At 39.3% G+C, this 27,423-nt stretch overlaps 1 protein-coding gene across 1 annotated transcript; it reads left to right on the top strand.

The window, feature by feature from the left end:
- Positions 1 to 1,268: 1,268 nt before the first annotated feature.
- MOB3C (MOB kinase activator 3C) lies at positions 1,269 to 26,937 on the top strand (the record flags this gene model as incomplete). The annotated part of the gene is made up of 4 exons (XM_081325476.1): positions 1,269 to 1,393; positions 15,539 to 16,244; positions 25,628 to 25,830; positions 26,824 to 26,937. The coding sequence occupies exons 2-4, from the start codon at positions 15,827 to 15,829 to the stop codon at positions 26,935 to 26,937; spliced, it is 735 nt and encodes a 244-aa protein (XP_081181602.1). The 5' UTR covers positions 1,269 to 1,393; positions 15,539 to 15,826.
- Between the last annotated feature and the right edge of the window lie 486 nt (positions 26,938 to 27,423).

Genomic DNA, 27,423 nt, shown 5'->3' with positions numbered 1-27,423 from the left:
CAGGTTTTACATGAATGTTCAATATATATATGATCTCCTTGTCAGTATTCTATCTTAGGATCTGAATAAATGGCTACTAAATTATTCAGATTCCAGACCCATTCTGGTATCCTTCAGATTTAGTAGACAACTTACATCATCCAGAGGCAGCATGGCCTGCTACTTAGAGATGAGAGGAATTGCCCAATTTATCTGATAAGGACCAGGTTGGGGAATTCTGATGTACACAATACTGACACATGCCCCAAATCTGACTTCTCTTTGGGAGAATTTCTTAGTAACATAGGCATGCATGTAGAACCAGAAAAAAAAACCTATATAATTTTAGGAGGCAGACCTAGCAACGATTTCCATAGAATCCATATTAAATTCATTGATGCTTATTCTTGAGAAGATAGGTCTACAACCACAGTGTGAATTAAAATAGCTTAAATTACCCAGAACCTTCCATTTTTAAAAGAACTCAGGAAAGGTGTCAAGGCTGGCATCAGTGGATACTTTCCAAAGCCATTATTCCAGCAGAGGAGAACCTGCTATTTAACAACCATGATCCACTGGTGTCTTTTACCAGCTGATCTGCCCCGCCCCGCCCTGCCCATGTGTACGTAGTCTGGGTGTTTGAAATCAGCCAGCTGAGCAAGGAGTGCACAAAGATCTTTAGCCTGCAAAATAAAGATTTGGCAATGAGTGGTCAGTCATTGTATTTTCTCCTATTCTCCTACATTCGTTTCCCACCTGTTCTTGTGCTCTTTAGCCAAACTTCTTCTCTCCCAACATTGGGGGGGGGGAGGGGGGGTTGTTTGTTTAATAGAGAAAACCTCCTCCTGGCACTTTTCCGCTGAAAAGCTATCTCTTTATCTGTAACTTACGAAGAGTGGTAAGTGATGTGGTGCAGTAGAATTTCAGTTTCCTTGCTGATCTTCACAATAATGTGGCCTTTAAACTTCCTTTTAATCTGGAGCCAAGAAATACAAAATGAAACAAAAGCAGAGACTGGGTGTTGTGTGTGTGTGTGTGTGTGTGTGTGTGTAAGGCAGAGAGAGGGAGAGGGAGAGAACACTTCCCAGGGATCTTCCCAAGCGCTGGGGGTTTTGCACAAGAGTGTAAGAGGCGTAGCTGGGGGAGGGTGAAAGAACTGATGTGTTGCAGCAAGGACAGCTGTAGCCCTCTAGACACAATCAGGATATGACATCACCTAGGGGGAGGCCAAAAAAAGAAAGCAGAGTGTATTTAATGAAAAGCTCAGCAAGGATTTTGTAAATGAAAATACTAAATGTCCGAGCTCTGAACACATCTGTAGTTTTAAAGAATTTCAGGAATTTCTTTTGGACATTTTTGGCATAACATACAGAAGGAGGACATATTTATCTTTGGATCGTCTGTGGAGTTTTGGGTAAGTGTTTTCTGTAAAGAGTTGGTTTTACAAAGAACTTTTATCAAAGGAGGACAAGTTAACTCCTACTGTGGATCTTTCTTTTGAATTGATGTTGTTTGCAGCATAGCTGTGGCACACTTGCAGTTTTGAAGTCCACCTTAAAATATACACCAGGCTAAATTTCTGATCTTTTCCACTCTTAGTACTCTATAAGCTAACTGCTATGGATCTGGACAAGTTCTACCTTGGGTTAGAAGAAAACTCTAGAGAAGTGACTGGATTGTACTAAAATCTTTCCAAATCTTTGGGATGCCCAAGTCCTAATAGTCCCCTATGGTCAGATTAGCAATTTTGAGTAGAGCACAAAATATCGGCTGTTTTTCAGATCACTTAGGTGCTTCTTGGTTGCCACTTGGCAAAAGAGCTACAAGCTTCCAAACAGACTGAATCATTATAGAAGTGAGCAAGCTGAAAATGAGCATCTGTGTGTTTGATACAGAGAATAGCTTAATTAGAATAATGCCATGTGTGTTTCTAGTTGTGTAAAGGAACGTGCCGTTTACAGTTCCCTGGGAAAGCACTTGGGCACACTGTTATAGAATCTGCCAGCTAAAGCTTTAGAGTGTTTCCAATAAACAATTATCTTTAACAGTGGTCCAAGACAGTCAGTGCATTCTTTCATTTTGATCATCTCGTCTTTCTCCTCCCCTTCTTTCAATATTTCCCTTTCTGGAGAAATTCCGTGAAGGAAGAAAAGTTGGAATAGAAGTAGAATCTCTTGTCTGCTACCAGTTTTTAGTACCACACTGGAAACTCTGCTTATTTGGAAGTAAACTCTACTGCTATAAGGGGATTTTCTTCTGAACATGTATGCAGAGACTATATTGCAAAAGAATTTGTATTCCCTACAGAGGGGAGGGCATTCTATGCCTCTGCTCCCCCCCCCAACATTTTCCACCATAACTGGGTAATCATTACAGCTGGCGAAATCAGTCCAATTAAGTGAAATGTGTCTATGGATACCATTAGTTGTCATTTGGATGCTTCAGGAGAAGCCATCATTCCTCCCCCTCCAAAGCTACCCATTTCCAAAGACATACAACATAGAATATGATCCACAAATATGTCAGTCATCACTGGCAGAGTGAGATGTTCATGGTAGCTCAACGACAATTACATGCACACCACGTTTCCCCGAAAATAAGACCGGGTCTTATATATTTTTTTGGACCAAAAGACCCATTAGGGCTTATTTTGGGGGGATGTCTGACTTTGCGTCTGCCAGCCTTCCCACCGTCTGCTTGCCGGCAGCCGCAACAGCTTACAGGGCTTCCCAGGGCAGATGTTCAGTTTGTACTTGGACTGGAAGAAGTGCAGTCATCTGCACAAGAGTTGTGGTGGCACAGTGGTTAGTATTGCAGGCTAATTCACTGCTCACTCCAGGAGTTCGATTCCGAGTGGCTCAAGGTTGACTCAGCCTTCCATCCTTCCAAGTTCGATAAAATGAGGACCCAGATTGTTGGGGGAAATATGCTAACTCTGTAAACTGCTTAGACAGTGCTGTAAAGCACTATGAAGCGGTATATGTCTAAGTGTGTGTGTGAAAGCTTGGGGTGTGTGTGAAAGCCCTAATAAGCAGGCATATACATAGAATGAAGGCTACTGCTAAGCTTGTAAGCCGCCCTGAGTCTTCAGAGAAGGGCGGGATATAAATGGAATTAAAATTAAAAAATAAAATAAGTGCTATTGCTATTACTAATAACTACAAGATAAGTGTAAACTGGCACAGGATTTTGAAGGGAAAATTGATTTGGGGTAATAGGGTTACTGAATAACAGTTCCTTCATTCAGAAGGCTATTAGAACTAAGATTGAGTATATTTAAGCTGACAGTGATTTCATGCCATAATTTTCTAAAGGGCAGACTCTTTAATATGTAATAATGGGGATGCTTAGCTGAAGGAGGGTGATTGAGAAAATTATGTGAGCTACAAAGTTATAGGTGCTTAAAGTTCAACTGATTTCCAAATCAGTGTACACTTGATTATGTTTAATCTAACTGTTCATCTAAAACAGACTGCATAGTCTGACTTTCTGAAACAACTTACTTTGGAGTTATATCACATGAACAATGGATTAATAGACCTTAATCAATAGACAAATATGGGTCTTTTTCTCCTAGAGCAGGGGTAGGCAACCTTGGTCTTTTATGACTCGTGGACTTCAACTCCCAGAATTCCTGAGCCAGCCAAGCTGAGGGGAAAGAGAGAGGTTTCCATGCTGAGCCATGCTGGCTCAGGAATTCTGGGAGTTGAAGTCCATGAGTCATAAAAAAGCCAAGGCTGCCTACCCCTGTCCTAGACCTAGAGATCATTTTCCCCCCCTCTATGTCTGCTTTTGTGCTACCTTGTTTAAAATTAAGTCCTACCCAAGTCCTATAAAATGAATATGTATTTATTTAACACCAGCTTTGGACTAAGAAATTTATGCTTCTGAATCATGGGATCATAACTGTGGGAAGGAGCAGTATGTCCAAAGAACTGCTCCTTCAGGGTCATTTCACATCACATGGGAACATCTATGATGAACATATTAGATACTGTTAGTCATTTCCACAGTACTTGTTCAGCACAGAAAGTTTGTTACTACTCGATTCCTTCTTCTCTGCAAACATCCTAATGTGGTACAGCATGTCAGACTGTACATCTTTTATTATCTATGAAAGGCGTCCACAAACTTGTTACACATTGTTATGAAATATGTAGCACAATCTTCTTCATGCCTTTTAGACATTTAATAAAAAAATTAAACTAATTAGATTATATCATTTTTACTCCTAATAAGAATTTGGTCTGAAACGTTCCTCTCCAGGTACATCTGGATAATATCTGCTCCAGAGAATGATTAGTTCAAATCTACGGTAGCACCTTCATACATTTTCCACATGAAAAGATCTCCCGGGTAGAAGCACGAGGGCTATGCTGTTTAAGTATGCAAGATTCCAGACTCAAATGAATGATCAGAGACTTCTAAACAGTTATATTCATGCTGAGTGCGAGGATCTTGAGGGACAGTGAGTTAATGCCACAACCGTCCTAATTTTTTCACTTTCAAAAAGCATAACAGACCCACACTGTCTTTTGTCACATTTAAAAGCAGTCTGTTCAGTCTGCTAAGGTCACAAATGCTTGGGTCAGGCATTACAGAACCAAAGTAGGTGTAAAGTGGAACACATTCATCCAGTAGATAAGTTGTAGGGCCTTATCAGCTGGTCTCATTGTGCAATGTTGATAGGCTAACTGAACAAGCCCTCCTTGATTGTTTGTGCAACAAGACTGTCTGTGTGCTGACATAACTGCAAATAATGTCTCTACCACCAGAGATATCCAGGGAGATATTACTACACATCAACTTTAATCATTGCTTTGGTATTGTTAGATTATATAACTTGTCCTCTACCCAGTAACAAAACCTGTAACAAAAGATTACGTACTCTCAATCTTCTGTACCAAGCATTTCAACAATAAATAAGCACAGAATACAATGATAATAGTTACAAATGTAAGATTTTTTAAAAAATATACAGAGCTATTAACTCAGTTTAAAATATGTGTCAAACTTCTTTACCATAAATCTTATTTTGTGAAAAACAAAAACAAAAGGCAAACAAAATTATCAGTCAATACTACTCATCTTTTTAAGGTAAACTTATATATAAGTTTATATATATATATTATATATATTGTGTTAAGTATTTGTCAAGTCTTTTGAATACCTTGCTAGTTAAATCTTCTTTCCTGTTTCAGCCTAGACCAAGGCTATCCGCAGGCTATAGTCACAACTTATGACAGTTCATTATTTGTGTAAATTATTCAAATTGCTAATAAAGAATTATGGAGGCTGATATGGCCATTTCGAACTTACTTTGTTCTCATCAGTTAGTCATACCCTTTATCTGAGATTCAAACCTGCCCAGGTTATACTGTATATATAATTTTATATATAATTATATATATAATTTTGCAGCCTGGAATCAATAGGGTAGAGATTCTATTCCATCAATGGCAATACGCTTATTCCAGCAATGGTCCAGTGAGAAGAGCTAGGAAAAACCTTCAAAAAAGATGTAGATTTAGATGCCAAATGTATTTAAAATTAAGCTATTGAAATCATGAGTTGTTCTCCAAGTATGACTAAGTTTGGAGAGTCAGACAGTACAGAATTAAACTTGTATTTCAATATTGCTTTAGGCTTGTGTTGGCTTGTGCAATACAGAAAGACTCCTTAGGTTCCTGATTGGCTAGGCTTTCAAAGTGGTTTGTACTAGCAAAAACAACTGGATTTTTTGCCTTTAGTGTTTAATTCTCTTTTGGCTTATATTTATCAGAATTCATTTCCTGCCAGACAAATTTAATTGTCTTTCTTTCTTCTCCAACTTTTTTCTCTTTCTCTCTCTTTCCTTCTCTACTTCTCCCTCATACACAGAGAAGCTAATGACCTCTTCTCTGAAGCCATTTTCTTAGAACTGGAATTTTCCAGTGTGTTTAGAGCTGAATAAGTGATCTCTGGAAAGCAAATGCACGAAAGCAAATTCTGTATTCAAACTGCAGCATGTTCAAAAGGGTAACAGCTTAGCAAGCACTTTCAGAAGAAAGATCTGTACATGGATACAATCAACAGACAAAAGATTTGTTTCAGCATTATGACAGGTTTCCAGGTGTGGGCTGCAAAACTTCAGATTGCAACCAGTTGGCAGCAAAAAGTTAAAGGTTGGCAGGATTTTTGTAGCCCGTACCTAATAAACCTATGCTTTTTTTGAGTCTGTGTTTACTTCTGGTGACTGCCTAGACTAGTCCCTACAGTTTTCTTGACAAGTTTTTTGGAAGTGGTTTGCCAATGCCTCCTTCTTAGGACTGAGAAACAGTGACTGGCCCAAAGTCACCTGACTTTGTGCTTAAGGCAGGATTAGAAATCATGGCCTCCTAGTGACCTGATGCTTTGACCGCTACACCAAACTGGCTCTATGACAAACATTGTTGTACCTAAACCAAATTCTATCCCAGCTCTTAACATATTTAATAGTAGAATAATAATTGACAGCCTTTATATCTCTCTGGAGGGTTTAATTATTGATCTGAAATTATTAAGTATTGGAAGCTGGGGAATTATTTGAGATTAATCTTTTGAGTATTATCTTCTACTTCAGCGATCTCCAACCTTTCTGGCTTGGTGGCCCAGTGGGACGGGGAGGGGAAGAAGATAGTTCTTGTGAGTGGTAGGCAGATGCATGTGAGCATGCGCAGCTTCCCTCATGTTCAAGACAGCCACCGCTCACACGAGATTCATGCATGAGGGCAAGGGCCACCACTTGCATGAGGGAACCTTGTTGTCTTGTCCAATGATTTCAGAGCTGAAATGAGGAAGAGACTTTCAATTGGCCCTCATACTGGCCCTTATACTGGATGGATCACTTCAGTCCTGATTAATCATGGTACTATGTTATATAAGTGAGAAACACTCAGTGAACAGAGATTCACAAATGAAGTACAGATAGTCCTTGTCTTATGACCACAATTAAGTCCAGAAGCCATGGTTGTTAAGCAGGTTACTATGTGACCTGACTGAATTTTGATTGTTTTTACGTAAACAAATTATGTGGTCCTTAAGCAAATGTCGTGGTCATTAAGCGAATCCAGCATATCCAATGGGTGTTTTTTGCCATTTTCTGCTGGAAAACAGCAAAAACCATTGCAAATTGCATTTACATGGCTATGGAATGCTGCAACCAGTCATAAATACAAGCTGGTGGCCAAACACCCTAAATGCAATCACGTGACCATGGGGTTGTGGTGTGGCAGTCGTAATTGTGAGGCCGGGTCATAAGTAGCTTTTTTGAAGTCTGTTGTAACTTTGAATAGTTGTTGAGTGGCTGGTCATTAAGTGAGGACAACTTGTAATAATATGATACCTCTAGCCATGAGATTCTTGTTTTATTGGCATCAGAGCAGGAACATATCTTATGAGGTCTTCAAGCATTAAGCAGTCAAGTGATACAGTTAACATTTGATATGCCCTTACTGGTAGTCCTCAACATATGGCTACATTGAGCCCAAAATTTTTGTTGCTGAGTGAGAAATTAGTTAAGTGAGTTCTGCCCCTTTTCATGACCTTTCTTGCCACAGTTGTTAAGTGAATCATTACAATTGTTAAGTTAGTATCACAGTTAAGTGAATCCCTGTTGACTTTGTTGGTCAGAAGGTTGCAAAAGATGATCACATAACTTCAGGACACTACAACTGTCATAGGTATGAGTCACATATGAACATTATATTCAATAAGGAGGGATTATTAGTGGCAATTGAGCTCTGATCCTTTGGCATATATAAAGTAGAAGATATAGTTGCTGAACTTCCCCCCCAACTTTTAAAAAGGAAGATGTGAATATAAGCAAAACTCCCCCCCCCATTTGTTTGAATCTTTTTCTCTGGGTGGGTCACTCTACTCTAATTTATAAAGAATTTGGATTTTGCCAAATTCTATGAATTTATAGAGATGTATAATTATATCTTGCACAGCCTATCTTGGTCCATGGATGTCCATAGCTTTTGAGCATTTATGAAATTAGATAGGTCCAGAACAATAGCACAGGTGGGGCTGAAACAACCTAACAATTCCACAACCTAAATAAATGAAATATCTATTAATACATTAGCTTCACATCTGCCACATTCAAATTACATTTCAATGGCAAATTGTGAATGGTGTCTGACTTTGGCTTCTGGGGGAGGTTTGGGGTGAGTGGATGAGATGCATTTGTTTAATGTTTATAACTAAGGCTATGTAGGCTTCAGGGTAACTTCGGTATCTCCACCAATAACCTAAACCGGGACCACAACAGGAAGGGTCATTCATATTGCACAACAAAAAACACAATTAAGCTACACAAAAGTCCAGCTGCTACTTCCTGCCTTACACCGATTGCCATTAGGCTGTTGTCAGGTTGGCCATCTTGGTCTGGAGTACAGAAATGCTGAGTGAAAATAAAGAGAAGTTTTGTGAAACTGGCAGCTTTCATTTTCCTCACAGATTCCATTCCACAGTATACAAACACTTCCTTAAGATACATTTTGTGTCTGACTATAAATTCAGTTGAGGAGGAAAATCTACAGAGTGCTGAGGTCTACTCCTAAGTCTTCAATGTGTGTCTAATGCTTATACATACAGCTGTAAAACTTTGCTAGAAAAAAGAGAACAGCTATAAGATGTTTTTGATTAGTAACGCTAGAAGCTTTCTCTCTCCAGCAGATCCCCCAAAGTGACTTTCTCATGGCCTTTAGAAGGCAGGGGAAAATTTCTAGCCAAAAAGCAGCTAAGATGTCTCCATAGGCCTTCAAATATCCAGGCCACACAATCAAGGAAATCATTCTGAATTTGGACCTAGAGAGTTGCCTTGTATGCATCTAGAGTAATGCCAGATTTCTTGTATATGAAGTATATATCTGTTAGTGCAAAACCAGCCAGAGGAAGGAGAAAAGCAGGTGGTTTCCAGAGACTCTTATCTTTTTTTTAAGAAAGACAATTATCTACAAGGTGGCTGTTAGAAGAGGGAAATTGCCATTGTAAGGATAGACATTTGCCATTTCTGAGTTGAACTGTTTTTTACCCATCTGGAACTGAGAATAGCAGCACAATGGCAGCACATGAAATTTATTACCCATCCCAGGCCTGCTCTTTTGTTTGTTTTCAAGTTATTGTAGTCACCTGACTGCCTTCCAAGAAATAAATGAGAAAGCTTAACAAATTTTACACGTTTTGAAGCTATAGAGAAGGGGTGTCAAACTGGCGGCCCGTGGGCCGGATGCATCACACGCAGGCCACGCCCACCCCAGCTACTCAAAGCAAAAAAATGTCACGATACATCACGAGATGCAATTGAGTTTGACACCTATGCTATAGAGGGAAAGGGATAGAAAAAAATACTAATTTCCTTACTGGCAACATCCAGCATCCCCTAGAGCAGGGGTAGGCAACCTTGGCTCTTTTATGACTCATGGACTTCAACTCCCAGAATTCCTGAGCCAGCCATGCTGGTTGCCTACCCCTGGCCTAGAGTCATCCAAACATGTTATCATGCCAAAATAACATGGATGAGGAGATGATTTCTATTACTTCAGTGATGGATGGTGGGGCCATCCATATAAATCAACAGTAAAAAAAATGGTCTAACATGCTTATGCTTATTAGCTGAGGCAATAGCGTAAGCTAATGACTTAAGCCTCTATCACTTTTAGGATGGCAGTGAGATGAAGGTAACACAATGGAAACATAGCAGAAAAAAGAGATATTGCCAAAGCATGTTTACACAATGGTTAGGTGCAAACAAGGAAAGACCCTATAGTCGTAACTGTACTTATAAACGTAATCTTGAAAATCATCAGTATTATTTGTCAGTAATTACTCAAAGGACTATGCTTAATCCCAAATTACAAATTTGGGGGATTTTGTGTCACTCAGAATCAGATGATTGCAGCAGCTGAAATAAAATATGTAAACACCACACTTTTTACTTCTTATAAATTCTGGAATTTAATTTATGTAATCAGTTGAAAATATGAATTAATAGCATAGTCAAGGAAGCAGATATTTGTCATACCAAGAAACTACCATAGGGATAAATAGTATGGAAAGGAAATGAATCAGAGCCTTTGTGTTCTCAATCTATTGTGGAGTCAGGGAGATGGCTCCTATTTTAGCTAGGGGGTTTGAGCACAAACAACATCTAGGTCACTGCTGCACTACAAGCCTGGGTAATGCAAATCCATGCTGATCCCACTTACATATGCACATTCCAGGGAAGAAACAGCCTCCTTCATTCTTCTCACAGCTCTGCAGAATTTTGCATGTCTTCAAGTGTGTAGCTTGCAGCTGCTCTGTGCTCCTCAAAAATCAGAAAGAAAAGAACAGTGAATATGGATCACTCACCTTCACTCACATCGAAATGGGTGGCAACTTTTGGAGGGCTACAGAGGGTTTTTTTAAAGGACACAATTAAAACCATATTGTTTTTTTTAAATTTTTTTCAAGAACCTGAGTCTCAGTCCACAAGGATCCAGACTCCAAAGTAATGATTTGACAACCCCTCCCCGCCTTCTAGAGTTTTCAGAATTATATAAATGTATACAGGTGGTCTTTCACCTACAACTTTTCATTTAGCAACCACTGAAAGTTACCATGGCACCGGAAAGACTGACCTAGGGCACTTGTCATAGCATCCCCATGGCCACATGCTCAGAATTTGGGCACTTGGCAATTGGCATGCATTTAGGATGGTAAATGTCATGTCGGTTGGGCTGCTTGCTTGTGAATAGTTATTTTTAAAATAAATAAACAGCTGACACCATTGCAGAAAGTGGAGGAGACCCCAATTCGAACTGTGGCTTTGACAGTAGCCCAGACTCCAGCAGCCCAGACTCCAGGTCTCCAGTGCTGTTATTGGCTGTCCCTAGGCGGCAATGGTTGCTTTATTAAACCTATTGGCTGCCACCTAGGGGCTAGGCTATAAATTGCTGCTAGTTGCAGCCCAATTCTCAGTTCAGATTCTGCAAGCAATAAACCGTGAGTTTTCCTGAACTCACTTGCCTCGTCTTCTTTCCTGCGCGAAGAACCTGTGATATAACATAAAGCAACTTGCCACCAGCAGAATTGCCAATGGTGATGTTTCCATGGACACCACTGAGTGTGCCCATGATTTTGATGTTCTGATAATTTCTGTCAGTAGGTGTTTTCCTCTTTATCTCTGATTCATTTTAATTATTTCATTACAGTGTTTTCATTGAAATGCTTATTTATTGGGTGCTTATAAAACTTACATTATTTGCATCTGCGTTGAAGATCCTTTCAGGGATTAATTGTTGAGATGTTCTAAAAATAAGCTGCTTGATATAGTCCTAAGTGGAAGTGTTTCCTACTAGCTTTATACACAGCTTGTAGCCTACATGTTCAGAAACATCATCACCCCGAAAGTTATTTAAATAAAGAGCATAATAATACACAGGAAATAACCAAATAATAAAACTTTGCTCTAACAGGAAGAAATGTCAGATTCAGCAATGTCTGAAAACTACCACTTCCTCGCGCTTGCTTCCTCTTGTTGGTAACCAAATTTAGTGAGAAGCAGCAATGTAATATAAATGCTGTATGATGTGGTAAACTGAATTGCAATATGCATTCAGGAGTTGGATAATTCTCTGTCTGTCTAATTTGCCAACTCCTGAAGCTACACATAGTCCTCAATTTATGACTATTTGTTTAGTGACGTTCAAAGTTATAACATCACTGAAAAAAGGAACTTATGAGCTTTTCCACTTATGATTGTTGCAGCATCCCCAAAGTACGTGATCAAAATTCAGACTCCTGGCAACTGACTCATATTTATGACAGTTGCAGTGTCCCAGGATCACGTGATCACCTTTTGTGACTTTCTGACAAGCAAAGTCAATGGGGGAAAGCCAGATTCACTTAACAACTGGGTTACTAACGTATCAACTGCAGTGATTCACTTAGCAACTGAGGCAAGAAAGGACATAAAATGGTCACCAACTGTCTTGCTTAGCAACAGAAATTTGGGGGTCACTTGTGGTCGTAAGTCAAGGTTGTAAGTTGTATGCCATCTGACACTCAGTAACTCTGGGCAACTTACAGCAATCAGAAAAATTACAGTAATATTAATAAACACACACACACATATATATATATATGCGGGACGCGGTGGCTCAGTGGGTTAGGATGCCGAGCTTGTCGATCAGAAGATTGGCAGGTTGGCGGGTCAAATCCCGAATCCGTTTAACAGAGTGAGCGCCTGTTACTCGTCCCAGCTTCTGCCAGCCTAGCAGTTCGAAAGCACGTAAAAATGCAAGTAGAAAAATAGGGACCACTACGATGGGAAGGTAACAGCGTTTCGTGCGCCTTTGGCGTCTAGTCATGCCGGCCACATGACCACGGAGAGACATCCTTGGACAAGCGCTGGCTCTTCGGCTTTGAAATGGAGATGAGCACTGGCCCCTAGAGTTGGAAACAACTAGCACACATGTGCGGGGGAACCTTTACCTTTAATATATATATATATATATGTGTGTGTGTGTATATATTATATATATATATATATATATATATATATCATATATATATCATATATATATCATATATATATCATATATATATCATATATATATATATATATACATACACACACATACATACATACATATACATATACATATACATATACATATATATATATATATATATATATATATATATATATATATATATATATATATATATATATATATATATATATAATGTTTGTTAAGCATTTAAAACATATATATATGTATAATTTTTATACATTTATTATATAGCAAATTTTTAATTTTACTATGATAAAATGGTATAATTGTTCTCAGCCTTAATTCTCAATTTTGTCAAATGCTAATGCTAGTATCATCTGCCCTTTGACCGGTTAGAGAAGATTGCTTTCCATTTCAGCGATTCACTTCACTTTGTCTCAGCAACTTGTGTTAGCAGCAGTTCTTGCTAATCACTCAGGGCCAGATCTTTCCTAGTGTGATTTCAAAGGATATAACACTTTCAAGACTTCAACCCAAATAAATATATGTAGGAGAAAAGAATCCCATTGTAGCTACCAGGCTTCCTGGGAGGAAGAATGGCATAACAATAACTAACAACTGGGAGGCAAATTGGTTTTATCTATAAAAAGGGAAGTCTCTTTCAAGCTGAATGTGACTCCTAGTGATTTTCATGGATACACCCATGGATAATTTCCAGTTAGGTTTGCCCCACCACCATCCCCCACAATTCCTGTATCCTTTCCAGTTCAGAGCAAGCACACACGCCTCTAAGTAAATCTATCAAAAATGTAGCTTGATGTTTATTTATCAAAAGTCAGCAAAATTCAAAGACAGTTAATGGGACAAAAGACAGGCAAAATCAGAGAGAGAGACTGATGGAGAGGGAGAGAGATTAATAAAAGGGCAACAGGTAAAAAACCAGGGAACTTAATAACAACAATCCACAGTGTCAATATCTATATATCTAGAGGGCCATAATTTTCCAGTGCAACTGAAAACAATATTATACCGTTTTTTCCGGCGTATAAGACAACTTTTTAACCCATGAAAATCATCTCAAAAGTTGGGGGGGTCGTCTTATACGCCCAGTCATCTTATATGCCGGAAAATATGGTAGATAATTAGCATGGATAATAGACTTTGGTTATTTATTTTTTAACCTTTTATGTATATAACAGCTGCAGTATAAAGAAGGAAAGCATGAGACCAGCTGACCCATCTTCTATTCTATATTACGAAGGAAGCAATTTGGTGGACACTCATGAGCTACCTAACATGGAAGTGGTTGGTCATTATCGTCTTCTCATATGGACTAACCAGAGCCAACCTTGCTTAGCTTTCTGGATTAGCCAAGATTGTACAGTATAGAAACTGAGACTAGAAGGTTCATTTTGTAAAGGGGAAAAGCATAAATGTACTAGTGAGATGGCATCTTCTGTAGACTGATATGTAGTAGTGATTGAAGTAAATGCCGCACTTGATCTTAACCAAAAAGCTGAAAAGTGAAGTTCATAGATGTTATGCAGTGCTCTCACGATTTGGACGTAGCTTTCCTGTTCTAAATGTATCGCATCTTCCTCTTTCAAGTCCCTGTTCCTTCAAAAAATGGAATTTGGGAAAGAGCAGTATTTGGCACTTCGGCCTCAAGACAGTTCAAAACATACTGTTCTTCTCCATAGGGACATTGTTGAATTACATCTAGAAGCCCAAGGGGCTTATAAATGTGAATTGAGTCTCAAAAGTACGTGAACTGCCAAACATCTGCATTCCCAGGAGACATCACGGGAATGGCGAAACCAGTGACAAAGCAACAAAAATGTTTTCTTCTTGGGTTAAAGGCACTACAGCTGTTGAGGAAACCTCTCTATTTCCCACCAGAAATGTAGACTTATTTTTAGAAATGCCTTGAGTACCACTTTGATCTGACCTTCTGTTTTGAAACAGCTTCTGTGCAATGCTAAACAGAGACAAGACGTTTCTGTTTTCATTTTGTCCTCATCTTTAGAGTACTGATGAGGTGCAGTGAACAAATTGCTTTGCTATTGTGGGTGGGGAGGTGGGGAAAGGCTCTTTGGTTTCCATGAGCAATTCTGGGGACTCTTGAAAAATAGCTAAAAGGAGCCAGGAGAAGTGCTTTCTTTTTAAATTGGGGCTTTATCAAAGTGCTTCTTGGTGCCACGCTTGCAGAGCTCACATTTCCACAGAAATAAAGCAATGGGAACCAGCCAGATGTTCCATTGGAGCACTTTGCTCTTTATCTTCATCAGCCTCAGTCTGGCAAATTACCTTGCCAGAAGTGGTTTTGTAGAGGTGTTTGAAAAAGTGGGTTTCACTGAAACAAAGCAACCCTGCAAAACCACATTCTTCACACAACACATTTTACCTATGAAGTTCCAGTCACAGAAGCTGTAGGCTTCTTACGTTTCTGGGAAATACGAACAGAAGAATAAGGTCAGTCTCCTCACTAAGGTCAGGCTCCTGGTGAGTGAAATACATCCAGGTTGTTTTCCAGGGAACAACATGGACTTTTTTTGCCACTGCTTTTGTTATGTAAGGGGATGAATGAAACACAAGCAGCGGCTCACTGACACCATCAGGTGGCGCTGTACTGTGATTGGATTGGCTGACTAGCACTCGGGATAAAGGGATTGGCCACGAGTGTACCTGGCCAAGGGGTACAGGTAACCCCTATTGCTCAGTTCAGTACTTCCACCAATAAAAAGCTGCCATGCTGAACCCTTTGTCTGTCGTCTGGCCATGCGGTCGAGAACCCACTACACAACAGCTTTCTTCTGTGATATTTTTTTTCTTGCATCTCAATCAGGGGTTTTCTGGTGGCTATTCCTACAGATGTGCTTCTCCAGGCATTTTCTTGGCCACCCTGGCAACAAAGTGCCTGATAAGACGGCCTTGTAGTCTAATACAGTGGGGTTCTTTTACTTTCTTACATGTCCATTGCTTGTTAGTATACTGAATCCTTCTTTCTTAGTTATTTTCTGGGGGTTTCATTTCAGGTTAGACCAGTGCTGCCTACCATTTTCTCCAGATTGATGAGAACCAGGAGAGATGTAAGAAAAAAGTTCAGCTTCCAGTTAAATATATGCATGGATACTACACTTCACTTTAAATGCTGCTGATGTTAAGCTCTGCTGGACAGTTAAGCAAATAAGGAGGACTTTGAAAAAAAGATTGGGGGAAAAACTGCCTATTATTTATTTTTCAGAAAATATTTTTATGCTTTTCTACTTGAAAATTTTTCCTTTGAAAAAGATAATTGCCACCCTGGCTAATCCTAAATCAGAATGGCTCTATGCCTTAAGCAAGTTTTTAACAAAGACAAAACATTTCGTCCCCGTAAAAAATTTGAACCAGGCACCCAGCGGTTTGAGTTGTACAAAAAAGCCCAGGCTTCTCTCAAATCAGGACTAGACTTAAAGACTGTGGTCCAGTTGCCCCCAGGGGAGAACATCAATGACTGGATTGCAGTGCATCTCGTGGACTTCTTCAACAGGATAAACCTCATTTATGGGACCATATCTGAATTCTGCACCGAGAAGAGCTGCCCCATTATGTCTGGTGGTCTGAAGTATGAATACCGATGGCAGGATGATTATCGATTCAAGAGACCTACCAAGCTTTCAGCACCTCATTACATGTGCATGCTGATGGACTGGATTGAGACACTAATTAATAATGAAGACATCTTTCCTACTAGAATAGGTAAGTAAGTTTTGATGGCTCCCTGGAAAGTTGAATGAATGAATGAACCTTTATTGTCAAAGTACAACCATGTATACATTGAGATTGGCTGAGCCTCCCTTCATGCCCCCCCCAACTCACAGTGACAACAAACCCACCATCTTGTTACACCATGTGAGCTAATTGCACATCACACCGGACTCGCAAGTCAAAGTTTATTCTTTCAAACTCTTTCTCCTTGTAACATAGAGCTGGCAACAATGCCAAAACTGACTAACTCAGTCACAGATCTTCACCTTTTAGTATTTCGTTTTCTTCCTATTTAGCTTCCTTGTTAAAATGGCCAGCAACTCTCTGTCAGGGGATACCTTGGAGGATCTTTAGAACAGATTTTGATTTCCAGCAATGTGCACTGTCCCCACTCCCAACAGGAGGACACAATAACACAAGCCTCATGCTTCTCATAACTGTCAGAAGATTTGCTACTCTTCCTTGAGGGAGCTGGATGGCCTAAGTACCACAGAATTTGGATGTTGGTAATGCTGCCAGGTGCCTTAATCTACTATCCTTCACTAAAAAAATGAAGGTATTTGAAACACTAAACTAACTGACAAGTAATATCTTCTCCCAAAGGCCTAGTAACCGATCAGTCCCTCAGAGAAAACCGTGAGTTTTCAGCTGCCTTTACTCCACCATCATCCCAGGAGAAACAGGAAGAGACAGAAATCTCTTTTTTGTTGCCCCTGACTAGAAAAAACTTTATAGGACGGGACATTACAGCAGACATGTCAAACACAAGGCCCAGGGACTGGATGTGGCCCGCAATGTGGTTTCATGTGGCCCGCGAAGCCATCCTGGAAACAGTGAGGGAACGGCCCCCACTGCCTTGGCCCTGGCCCAGAGACCCTCCTCCTGCCAGAGACCCTCAGATATGTCCCACTCATGCCCAGGCCCCCATAGGCACCCTTGATGCGAACGATGTAGAGCTGGCCATGCCCACCCAGTAGGCCATACGCACTCTAGCCACGCCTACCCAGTAGGCCACGCCCACCCTGGCCATACCCACCCGGCTCCCTGAGGGCAACCGCAATGCTGATGCGGCCCTCAATGAAATTGAGCTTGACACCCCTGCATTATAGGAAGGGAGAGAAGCAGGTTCAGTCTCTATCCTTTTCCTCCTCAGAGAAGGATCCCTCTCCTAACCCCCTTGAAGGCAGCGACAATGACCACCTTTGAAGATAAGAGGCAACTGACCAAACAGGAGAGAGACATGCAATTCCCCCCTTATACCATGTCAGTTTTTAAATCCAGTCAGAAAAAGGGGAAGATTGCATTAGATCAGGGGTAGGCAACCTTGGCTCTTTTATGATTCGTGGACTTCAACTCCCAGAATTCCTGAGTCAGCCATGCTGACTCAGGAATTCTGGGAGTTGAAGTCCACGAGTCATAAAAGAGCCAAAGTTGCCTACCCCTGCACTAGATGGAGAAGACTGTAGCCAGTCTCTGTGTCCACTGGATTGCTTCACTGCTACTCAGAAAAAAGGCAAGATTCATTTTTTTAAAATACAGATAATTAGCCACTCCTCTCCCAGGAATTATTCTGTGAAATTATTGGCTTAACCCAGGGTCTTCAAACTTGGCCCTTTTATGTCTTGTGGACTTCAACTCCCAGAATTCCTCAGCCAGACTTCAATTCTGGGAGTTGAAGTTCACAAGTCATAAAAGGGCCAAGTTTGAAGACCCCGCTTAACCTCTAATGAACCACTTCAATGCATTCGAGACCTTAGGACTTATTTTAATGAGATGACTAACACAAGGGCAGCAGCTCTCTGATGATTATTAAGGCAGCTGCATCTTTTTTTCTAGGCTTCCAGTCAAGCTTGGGGAAAAAATCTCTCCTTTAATGAGCTGAATCATTGCTACAGTGCATCTTTAATATTACTGTTAATGCAGCAGGTTGGCACTAACTGCAGACAGCCAGTTCTGCTTTTTTTTTAAAAAAAATGCAAACAATACTTTCACAAATACAAAAGGAGAGTGTAAAAGATGAGTATTGAATTTTTCTTCTATTGTGAAAGATTGCCATTTTGACACAGCATGTTTCTTCTCATTTTCACAGCTGGTCAGCTCCATAAATGCTTACTTGTGTCATTTCTATCTTTTCCCCTTCCCATCTCCTTTCAAAAATTAATACTTTGCAACTTTGCAGCTGTTTTTGTGCCTTTCTCATCATACTTTGGTTTAAAGCGCAGATTGAGGCTGATTTATGGGAAAAGGCAAATAATAATAATAATACTTTAAAAATCCATGACAAAATACAATTGTTCCAAATGAATTTTTCTTCCCAGATTTAACAATAAAATAGCTGAAACAACAAAAAAAATCTAACAGGTTTTACTTGACTGCATCAGAGAAATGTTATCTTGGAAAGATGAATTGTCTAAGATTCTCTTATGTAATATACCTGTGCTTATTGTTTCTCATTTATAATGCATTAATATATCAATCAATACCATACTAGAATAAGCAGCACTTTGAACTTACCCATTCCTTACCATGATAGCATCAAAATGACAAAATGTGCATTGTGATTCCTAATGCAAACTTTCCCGCTTCCTACTTGTGACACACGGTGTTGTATATAAATATGTAAGGCGCAGAGTTTGTATTATGATGTCCTAACAGGCATTTAGTTCCTTCTTCCATTCCTCCATCAATGCTCTTGGATACCGGGCAAGGTGGTGATCAGGATTTAGACTAGGGGTCTCCAAACTTGGCCCTTTTATGACTTGTGGACTTCAACTCCCAGAATTCCTCAGCCAGCATGCCTGGCTGAGGAATTCTGGGAGTTGAAGTCCATAAGTCATAAAAGGGCCAAGTTTGAAGACCCCTGATTTAGACATTCTACAGTTCTGCCCTCTATACTCATAGGATTGTAGTCAGACAACATTTTCTCTTTCAGGATAACACTGAGTACCATTTATATGTCTCTACTCATCCAATTATAATATTTGTTCACAGATAATCTTTGCAGATATTCTTAGGCTTTAAATTAAAAACAAACTATTTGTAAATGAACCAAAAATGTTATATGACATTCAACTCACTTCAAAATGGTTGACCCAGGCTCCCGATAGCAAGAATTGAATGTTGATGCATTTGTATTCCTTGGTCATAAAAGTAGACTCACAAATTACCTTTTTTAGTATTGTTTCAGGAAGTACTGAATACAATAATGTAGCTTGCCTTTTTCTGATATGCATTATTCTCTATGAACATTCTGCCACTTTGCGAAGCTGGAGAGAAATTGTGGCAATCTATTTCCACATTCCAAAGATGATTGTAAGAACCAAAAGCTCATGACTCTTACTGAAGAACAAAACAAAACAAAATCTTAATAAAAATATCCTGCTTGTAGTCTCAGAGGTCAAGAATACTATATGTGAACTGCAATTCACTTTTAATATTGCAAGTGAAATTAGCTGTGGAAAAAGAGCCTCAGGAGAAAAAAGAGCCTCAGGGAGGATTTGGCATACTTTCCCTCATTATACGTTTATTCTTCAGATCAAATTGCCACTCTTGGTTTTTAAAGATGAAGAAACACATTAAAAACAAGCACTGGGAGGGGAGAGAATTGCCATTATTAGGCTTAGTCTGTCATCCAAGAAATTCACAGCTAGAAACTGGGAAATAATGACCATTTTTACATCGATGACAAAAGTGTCTTCATAGTATCATCCAGTCATTCTTGAAGTAATATAAGCATTCCTCATTACTGTTATTTTGAAACAGCAATAGCAGGATGACTCTAAAGTCACTAGTAGGGAAATGACTAATGTCAGCAATATGGTATTGAACTTCAGTAAAACTTTAATTGGATGCCAGTGAATTGACATTGCAATTTCCTAGGATCCAGAGATAACACCATCAATTATGTTTTGTTTGCCATTGCCTTCGCAGCAGTGTGTGCTTGGTTAAATTGCTACACACTTGAGCAACTGCTAGCTAGTTAGCTAGAAACACTTCTGTTTAGAATGCATTGCAAACTCTGTAACATTGGAGAATTACTGGACTGGGATGAGGGCTAGGCCACAGCTTTTAAACTTTTCCAGTTTTTCACTTTTTCAGTCAACATGGTACCATACAAAGCTTGGAGGAAAGTAGAATAAAATTTTTCTTTATATTTTTTCTCAGTGAAAGCTGCTCAGAAAAGCACCTTAACAAACACATGAAAATAGATGGTATCCAAATTGAGACTGGATACTACTACTATGCAATGTTTGTTCAGTAATCTTTCCTGGGCAAATAGCCTGAGACAGTTCAAAAGTTTAATATGCTTTTCCTAGTTTCAATTGCAATATATTAGAAGATTTGTGTTTGTCTAAGCCAGAGGTGTCAAACTGCCAGCCGGCTTGCATCATACAGAGGCAGCGCCCACCCAGCTCCAGCAATTCAAAAAAAAAGTTGTGATATGTCACAACATGTCATGTGTCACAGTGAGTTTGACACCCATGGTCTAAGCTGACCTTAGATATTATAGTGTTACATGAAACTATTTTATCAGATTTCTACCATGCTTCCTGATTGGGAGAAGGTTGTGATCTCTCTTCGGGCAATCAGAGTATACTATTCTTGCTTGTGAATGTCCTAATGAAAGCTTAGTTTTTTGCTTTTACTGCTTAGAGCAAAATTGCTTTTCATATTTCCATGTATAAAGCAGTAGGAAAAATAATAGATAAAAATAATTTTTCCTTTAATACACTTGACTAGCCATGCATGGTTATTCAGTTGCAGTTGGGGGGGAAAAATCAGAACTCAGCAGGATATTATTATTAACTTAATATTTTTCAGCTTACAAAGTGTTGCTCTATGTTTTTTTAGTATTCTAACTTCAATAAATTATGTAAAGGAGCTTAGAACTCTATTCATCCATCAGGATAATTTTCCAAAACTGAATTGAATAAAGTATTCATTTGGCCAAGTGTGATTAGATACACAAGGAATTTGTCTCTGGTGCAGAAGCTCTCAGTGTACATACAGCAACACAATAATCATAATCATCATAATAATACCAATAAGAGGGGTGAGTAAAGAAGATAATAATAAGGATAAATAATACTACAGCCTTACTGCATGGGTAAATACACTGTTGAGAATTAGGTGTTCAGCAGAGTGATGGCCTGAGAGGAAAAAAACTATTCCTGTGTCTGGTTGTTTTGGCATGCAGTGCCCTACAATGCCATCTTGAGGGGCAGGAATTAAAAGAGTTTATAACCAGGTTGTGAGGGATCTGCAAATATCTTCTCAGCTTACACAGGTGTTCTGCGGAAGACAGGCTGGTTGAACAACATGAGGTGAGTTTGGTATGGCAGGATAAGCCAGCAAGTGAAAGACTGTGTCTGAAAATAGTCCACATCTGCCTTGGGGCTATAGAGAAAAAAAAATCCCCAATACATCCCTCTTAGGAGAGGCAGTTCAGCAGTGTTTGTGACTGTTCCACTCTACTCTCCATTCCTCTTAGTCACATGACCTAGAGTCAAGCAGAGCACGTGCAGCCACACTCTCTCACATACAACCTCTTCCCAGTGTGTGCATCTAATACAAAGACATTACTGTACTTCTTTGTTCAGAATGCAGATGCATTTTATGATCAGTGGCTGGTAAACAGGTGGGAAAAAATTTCAGAAGCTGCATGCTTTCCCCACTTTGTTTCATATTTTAGTTGTGAGAGTAGTTAGGGAGAAAGCTGTACTAGAAATATCTTTAATCACCACATTAGGGTTTTAAAAAGAGGAGCAGAAGGTTTTCATTAAAGAGTGTTGAAGGAAAAGTCTTCATCAGGGTTCAGTCCAAGCTGGGAATAAACAACACGATGACTGCTTTAGAAAGAAGGTTGTAGTTTATTGAAGAGGAGAGCCAGACAGAAAGATGGCTCTGGAAAAAGAGAGAGAGAGCACATGTAGGGAGTAGGTTTTTATACCCTCTGGGGCTCTTGAGGTGGTTTCCTGTTTCTGTTTGAGGCTTTGCATTTCTTGTGTCATGTACTTTGAACTGAGTCTGAGTGTGCCCCTCTGGCATCTGTGGGTTAATCCTGTTATGTCCTGTCTTAGAGTTTGGGTGGGGTATGTAGATTTTAGGTGTCTTTGTCTTCCTAAGCTTCTAGCTGGAGGCCTCCAACCTTCCTGAATGGATTACCACATCTGCATTTCTACAGAGCTGTTTTCTGTTTGGGGGAGGGAGACTTGGGGCTATTAAGAAAAACTGGGCATGCTTTTCTGCCTCTTTAAGATCCTTTGAGGAAATATAATATTCTGCCCTTTTAATATTTTCTTCTCGGTGTGTGTGTTTGTGTGTGTGTGTGACTTTCCACAAGAGTAACGTGTAAGAGGCAATGATTTTCACTGATCTTTTTTCTTCAGTTGCCTTGACACCAAAAAGCCAAGCCTCAATTAGCTATACAGCAAAAATAATGGGAGTTTTCCTTTTAAGGTTCTGGCAGCTGTTATGAAAGGGCAGAGGAGAAAAGATTGTTTCTCCTATATTGATATCCTAAAGAATCCATCCCCATGCTTGCTTTTAATTAAAACTCTGAACACTCATTATGAATTATGCTGCCAAAATCTTAAAGAACTCTCTCCAAAACACAGCATGTCAATTTGACACTGCATACAGTTAACTTTTGAATTGGGCATCGTATAGATGCCATGGCCACTTTGGCTCTGCTTCATTGGTTACTTTACAATCTGACATCCTGTCAATACAAGCAGATAGCATAAATTATTGTAAATGTAAATTAGGGATACTAAAAGCTAAGTAGAACTTATAAGCAATGGTTTATGTAGCTAGTTTGCATTTGTGCTTAAAAAAAGGATATTTCTCAATTACAAACTAAGGAGTGGAGATAAGATGAAAAAAAGTCTTCAGAAATATGTAATAGCTGCACAGCCGACAATTTTATAACCAAGTCAGTACAGAGCAGCGTCTATATAGGCTTTTTATGTGTGCTAAAATTTGCTGGAAGGCTACATAGTTTTGACTTTTTCCAAGATTACACATGGCTGAAAGTTGTTTCTGCAAACAATGTTTCAAAACAAGTGCTTTACAACTCTCCCATGCCATTTTAGTACTTTAACTTTCTAGCTATGCTACATTTCATTTTTACAAAACAGTGTTTTAAACTTGTATTCTCAAGGGAAAAAGCTATTTTTGGCACTATTCTCCTAAACCAGAAAAATCTAGAATTTGCCTTTCCAAGCTATTTGTAGTCTTAAAATCCTTCTTGATTGGATTCACTGGACATACTGAGTCCCAAACTAGCCAACATATTTTTGCTTAAGTTGTGGTGCAAACAAAATTTGTATATAGTTAACTTACAGCTGCATGTCATGAAAACTAGAAAATTGGGTTAGTAGCACTTGAGAATTTCTTACATGTTACACAACTGAGTCTCATGGGTTCTGTTGTACAGCTGGCTGCCAGGAAGCAAGTTAGCAAGCTTTAAATTTACCACAGGCCAGAGATAAGGAAACCTGGGCTTTACCACAGTTAGCTGGATAAAACAGCTCTTGTAAAGTGTTTTTGCAGGACCTTTGTGGATAGATTGTACTTATGATCACACAGATGTTGAGACCAGTAAGCTACCAATTAGATAACCAATCCATTGGAGAAGCAATAAATGAGGTCAAAATAAATCTAAGAACAAAAACACTGTAGGATATTCACAGGGAAGAGCTGAATTTCTGATAAGTTGTTTTCAACAGTCTCTGGAGGGACAATATTTATTTATTTATTACAATATGGTAAGTAAGCTGAACCTCCCCCTCCTCAAATAGTAGCTGCAGAGTCTGTTGTTCTGTTAGCACTCGTCTAGCTTCCCACATCTGCAAAGTTAAGCCTTCTGGTCCTAGATCTTCATTAAATGCCTCTGCCAGAACTAAGTGACTGGGCTTCTGAATCTAAGAGATTGTCAGTGATACGGGTGACGGGTTCTACGGACTTGCTGGTTCTGTTAAAGTCAATAAGATCATTGGCTCTGTATTGCTGGAATCTCCAGTGACAGGATTGCTACCACTTGTAGCACTTCTGACTCCACTTTCTTCCTAAATTAGATGTATTCTGATAATACAAAGAGGCAGGACTAGAACTCATGGTCTTCCAATTTCTAGCCTAATGCCTTCACTACTATACCAAACCGGCTCTCAACTGTATTTATAGTCTTCATTTAAGAGGGCATGTCAACTGACAGGGCAGTTGACATGTTGCGTGTTGATGTATTCAGAAACAGAATTATCAGATTAAAATTGTATAAACAGTCCTCAACTTACAACTACAATTGAGCCCAATATTTCTGTTGCTAAGCAAGACTTTGTTAAGTGAATTTTGCCCTATTTTATGACCTTTCTTGCCACAGTTATTAAGTGAATTGTTAGAATTGTTAAATTAGTAACACAGTTGTTAAATGAATCTGGCTTCCCCATTGACTTTGCTTGTCAGAAGATTGCAAAAGGTGATCACATGATCCCTGGGACACGGTAACCGTGATAAATATGAGTCAATTGGTAAGTGTCTGAATTTTGATTCTGTTAACAATGCAGATGCTGCAACAGTCGTACGTGTGAAAAATGGTCATAAATCACTTTTTCAGTGCTGTTGTATCTTTGAATGGTCACTAAATGAACTGCTGTAAGTCAAAAACTACCAGTAAACATTCAGAACGGCACTAGATGTCAATAAAGAGACAGAGAAAGTTCTAACTGTACTGTCATCCGGTGGGCAACTTTATGCTTCATTGCTCTATTTTGAAAGAATGTGTTTAACTATTTCACTGATTAATTGTATCATCAAACCCCATAAAATGCTAATGATATATTCTAGCCTACTCTGCAGGTATAAAAATTTACTCTGTGCTGTGAAAACATCCACCCCCACACACTATCTTCGAAATAGTTCTCTAGTGCTCGATGAATCACTCTAATGATTTTTAACGCCTGTCATTCATAAACTTTACAATCACAGTGAAAGACATAGACAAGATGATACTTGAAGTATAAGCTCCAACCCCTGCGATCTCCAGGTAACACTAAGTGTAGGTGGGCCAAATCCTTCCGCATGAGACCATAACCACTATTGATCCGCATGAGGCTGCAGTGTGACCATAGTAAGGTTTATGATGTCAAAGTGCATGTGGAACAGATTGATTCTGATAATGCAAACAATTGCTACAATAGAAGCAGACTTTTCTCAAGGCATTCACTTTGTCACTGATGATACTAAAACTTTAGCACTTGGACTGCGTGAAGGAGGTGCAAATAGAATGACACAACTAGTCATTCACCAAAGCTTTCTCCTTGGCCACATTTGTTTGATTTTGAGGTGCTAGGAGACTTTTTTTTCCTGTTTTGCAGGTGTACCTTTCCCCAAGAATTTTCAGCAGGTCTGCACAAAGATCCTCACACGCCTCTTCAGGGTTTTCGTCCATGTTTATATCCATCACTTTGACAGCATCATCAATATCGGTGCTGAAGCTCATGTCAACACTTGCTACAAACACTTTTACTACTTCATCAATGAATTCAGTTTGGTTGATCAAAGGGAATTAGAACCACTGGTAAGAAACATCCTATCATCCTTCTTACTTCTAAACAGGGTTTCCTTTGGACAGTGCTTTTTTTGTAAAAGAAAAAGGTGCCGGAACACACACATGTCATACAACCCGCCTTGCCTACCCTACAAGGTTCCATCCAAAAAAGGTGCCGGAACTCCGTTCTGAGCGTTCTATGAGAAAAAAAGCCCTGCCTTTGGATGAAAGAATGCTGGAAAGAGCAGTTGTGCAGAAATAACACGGGGATCCTTTAGCTTATTGTTTTCCAGGTTCCTAGTGATTAAGCCATCCACAATTAATCTGCATAGGCAGATTATTTTTTATGTTGCACAGACAGGAAAGTAAATTAGGGAGACATTTGGGATGGTGGTGGATAAGAACATACTTTTGGAACAAGACAAATTGATCCAGAATAGAACAAAGAAACCACCAAAGCAGAAATCTCATCTACGCAACAATGACCTGCAACTCTATTTGAATACCCCCAAGGCATCTGTATTCCTACATTTTTTGGAGAACAGGGACTTAATACATTTTGGGGGGGCTTTAAAATTACATATAGGTAATTCAAGAGCTGCACTAAAACTTCCAGTTGTGTACTTCCTAGGTGTCTTAAGGAATGCATGCATGATAAGTCACAGGAGTAAAAAAAAAATCCCCATCAAGGTTCCAGTGAAGCATAAATTCACTTATTGTTTATTATTAGATTTATATGGTATCTTTCATCTAAAAGCTCAAGATAGCTTACAAAAGAACCTCTTTTATTTTATCCCCACGAAAGCAACCCTGTGAAACAGATTTGGAGGGGAGTGACATCCCTCTATTTAAAGGTAACCCAGCAACTTCCCATGCCATGCTTAGCCATGCGTTTTAAAACATAGTTTGTTGACTAAACCAAATTTGGTTGGCTTTACCCATTGCATAAGCCAAAAGCCATATCTTATGAACCATAGTAGCTGGGTTCATTTATTGCACTAAGTTATAACATGTTTTTTTTAGGTTTTCAATTTAGCAAGATATGTGAGCCCAGCTGCATCAAAAGGGATTGCTCCACCTGAAATCTATTTTTTTCTGAATAAGGCATTTGCTGTTTGGGAGCAGTTTTGTAGATGAGAATATATATGCAGGGTTTCACATACATCAGAATAACTGCTGATCCTAAAAGGCAATTAAAACACAGGAAATCAATGAAGGTGGGAAGGAGGAAAAAAAATGTACAATAACTTCCCTCCTTCCTGCTGTTACCCTTAAGGCATAATAAGAGGAAGTCTCTCCACAAATATCCTTGTAAAGTGGCAGTAACGTACGCTCAGTATTGTTGGCTAGCCAAATGGGAATTGTTCTTTGTACCGTATTGTTCAATCAATTGATTTTTAACTATTCTTTAAAGATATGAATTTGTCCTTTTGGTGCTAAGATATGCACAGCTGCATGGCTTTTATTCCTCCTCCTGTTCCCAGATTCAAGGTGAAATGTGATTAACAACATACCTATCAGCATCCATTCCTAAGCCCAGGAATGCCGACATGATGAAATGTGTGTCATGACATCATTGTGCAAGCTCAGCCCTTTTGCAGTTGCAACATGATCACACATAAG

This window comes from Vipera berus, assembly GCF_964194415.1.
Source record: "Vipera berus genome assembly, chromosome: 3".
NCBI lineage: Eukaryota > Metazoa > Chordata > Lepidosauria > Squamata > Viperidae > Vipera > Vipera berus.
This window is presented reverse-complemented; position numbering and strand designations above follow the sequence as displayed.